A 2,799-nucleotide genomic window follows, 5' to 3' on the forward strand; every position below is an offset into this window, starting at 1 on the left:
GGTCACCAATGACCAGTTTACTGAAGAGAGAAGTGGACAAGGCCTTACAGAGTGAGAACGGACACTGGGACCTTTTCCTCCGGTTCCTTCTAGGTCTCTCACTAGAGTCTAATCAGACTCTCTTACAAGGCCTCCTGAGAAAGACAGTAAGCAGCTCTGATATCAATCAGGAAACAGCTGAATACATCAAACAGAAGATCAGGGAGAATCCCTCTCCAGAGAAATCCATCAATCTGTTCCACTGTCTGAATGAACTGAATGATCGCTCACTGGAGCAGGAAGTCCAAACATACCTGAGCAGAACAGATTACAGTCGTCTCTCTGGAGTCTATCTGTCTGCTGCTCAGTGGTCGGCTCTGGTGTTTGTGCTGTTGAACTCAGAAGAAGAGCTGGATGAGTTTAAACTGAGTAAATATGATCCATCAGAAGAATGTCTTCTGAGGCTGCTGCCAGTGATCAAAGCATCTAGAAAGATTGAGTGAGTATTTTACAGTCTCTTTGTTTTATTGACTTTATTTTATACAGTAGGCCTGTGTTTCTCTTCACTGTTTCTGTATATTTTGAGGTCTTTCTTATTTGACACAGTGACACAGTGAGTGTGTGTGTGTGCGCGCGTGTGTGTGTGAGCGTGCGTGTGTGTGTGTGTGAGCGTGTGTGTGCGTGTGAGTGCGTGCGTGTGTGTGTGTGTGTGTGTGTGTGTGCGTGCGTGTGTGTGTGTGTGTGTGTATGTGTGTGTGAGCGCGTGCATGTCTGTGTGTGTGCATGCGTGTGTGTCTGTGTGTCTGTATGTGTGTGTGAGTGAGTGAGTGAGTGAGTGAGTGAGTGAGTGAGTGAGTGTGTGTGCGTGCGTGCGTGCGTGCGTGCGTGTGTGTGTGTGTGTGTGTGTCTGTGTGAGTGTGCGTGTGTGTGTGTGTGTGTGTGTGTGTGTGTGAGAAAGTGACAGTTGAGATTCAAATTCATGAACATTCCTATGTTGTCTATGGGATTTTTTTCCCTGCTTTTTTGTCCGCTGTGTGAACATCTTAGGTCTGATCGCTTATTAAAGATACAGCACTCCTCTCCTCAGTGAGCCGGTCAATTTGACACCTCATTCATGGGTCTGTGATAAACGGTGAATGTACTTAACTCATCTTTATTTTTTCTGTATTTTCTCTGCAGTCTTTCCAGCTGTGGTATTACACAGAAAGGCTGTGCTGCTCTGAGTTCAGCTCTGAGATCAAACCCCTCACACCTGACAGAACTGAATCTGAACAATAATAAACCAGGAGACTCAGGAGTGAAGCTGCTCTCTGCTCTACTGGAGGATCCACACTGTAAACTGCAGAAACTACAGTGAGTATCTTCACATCTCAGTTACTATAAGGTTTCGAGTAAAAGGTAAAATCACACAAATGTGTTTTCCGTTAGCAGTGGTTTTGTTTGTTGCCCTCAGTTCATACCCCTTAAAAATTTAATAAAATAAAATAATTTACTTTTGTTAACGGAGTACATTGCAGAATGTGTTTACAAAATACAGAACATTTTCTTTAAAAAAAGATTCTTACACTGCTTGAAGATCCCATTATATCTTAATATGGCTTTACAGTAGTCTCAATAAATATAATATTTTATCTTATTTTTATATTTTTATCTTGTGAGTGATATACAGTCAAATCAAAATGTATTCAGACACCTTCAACATTTCTCACATTATATCACAGTTTAGTTGCTATAGTTTAGAAAATGGTAATAAAATATGAGAATAACTCAGAGTTAAACTGTGCCAGAACAAACTCATCTTGATAATGTCAGATAACTTTGATAGAAAGGTATGTAATGGATTACAATCAACCAAAAATTATTCAGCTGTTAAATTTAAGGACACAATTAGATAATATCAAATTAGGTCAACCAATTACCAAGCAATGCTTAATTTTTTTCAGTATTTGGTGTAAAAAGGTCACTTGAACAATTAAAGAAAAAACACTTAAAGGGATCATATGATGCTGCTAAAAAGAACAGTATTTTGTGTATTTGGTGTAATGAAATGTGTTTATGCGGTTTAAAGTGTTTTGGTTTGACTGTATTTTTAAATACGATGTTTCATTAAAAATGTGGTGATTATCTCTAAGGTGGACAGTAATGAACTTAAATAAATGCTGTTGTCTACGTTAACCATATCATGTCAACAAATGGAAAGTCAGACAGCTATTTATCACATTAGATAACAGTATAGGGATGTTTTTTTTATACCCCAAACACCGTACTTTTCATATTCTTCAGTTATTGAAAAACTGTTGGTGTAATTACCTTGAACAAAACTGAAAACATTAACAAGACCTTTGTCTCAAAGTATATTCTGTAATTTTTTGATGATTATTTGCTACATAAGTCTGTAATAATTTTAAATGAGCCTTTTACATGAGTCCTCTTTTAGCCCCATTGTAAACTACCACACGCGAGTCCCAAGTCACTGTTTGCATGAATGTTTATTAGCTACTGGAGGAGCCACACTGTAAACTGCAGAAACTACAGTGAGTATCTTCACATCTCAGTAACGATAAGGTTTCAAGTAAAAGGTAAAATTACACAAATGTGTTTTCCGTTTGCAGTGGTTTTGTTTGTTGCCCTCTCTTGTTGCCCTTTACTTTTGTTAACAGAGTACATTGCAGAATGCATTTACAAAATACAGAAAATTTTCTTTAAAAAAATATTCTTACACTGATTGAAGATCACATTATAACTTACAGTTTTTCTCGATTGCTTAAACACATTTCTTGAAATTATGCCTTTTTTTTTTTTTTTTTTTGCGAAACTAAA

General features: G+C 37.6%; 1 protein-coding gene across 1 annotated transcript; it reads left to right on the forward strand.

Annotated features, from left to right (window-relative positions):
* Positions 1-8: 8 nt before the first annotated feature.
* LOC107737434 (ribonuclease inhibitor-like) lies at positions 9-1,336 on the forward strand. Its single transcript, XM_016548918.1, has 2 exons — positions 9-478; positions 1,159-1,336. Exons 1-2 carry the CDS (start codon positions 9-11, stop codon positions 1,334-1,336), a joined length of 648 nt encoding a protein of 215 aa, XP_016404404.1.
* The last annotated feature ends 1,463 nt before the right edge of the window (positions 1,337-2,799 follow it).

This window comes from Sinocyclocheilus rhinocerous, unplaced genomic scaffold (genome assembly GCF_001515625.1).
Source record: "Sinocyclocheilus rhinocerous isolate Xijiao unplaced genomic scaffold, SAMN03320098_v1.1 scaffold3023, whole genome shotgun sequence".
NCBI classification, from domain to species: domain Eukaryota; kingdom Metazoa; phylum Chordata; class Actinopteri; order Cypriniformes; family Cyprinidae; genus Sinocyclocheilus; species Sinocyclocheilus rhinocerous.

What these genes read in the sequence shown, in the direction of transcription:
- LOC107737434 (XM_016548918.1), top strand. Translation starts at nt 9, where the DNA reads ATGACCAGTTTACTGAAGAGAGAAGTGGACAAGGCCTTACAGAGTGAG. An exon ending in AAAGCATCTAGAAAGATTGA is followed by an intron (nt 479 to 1,158) that starts GTGAGTATTTTA and finishes TTTTCTCTGCAG; the next exon opens with TCTTTCCAGCTGTGGTATTA.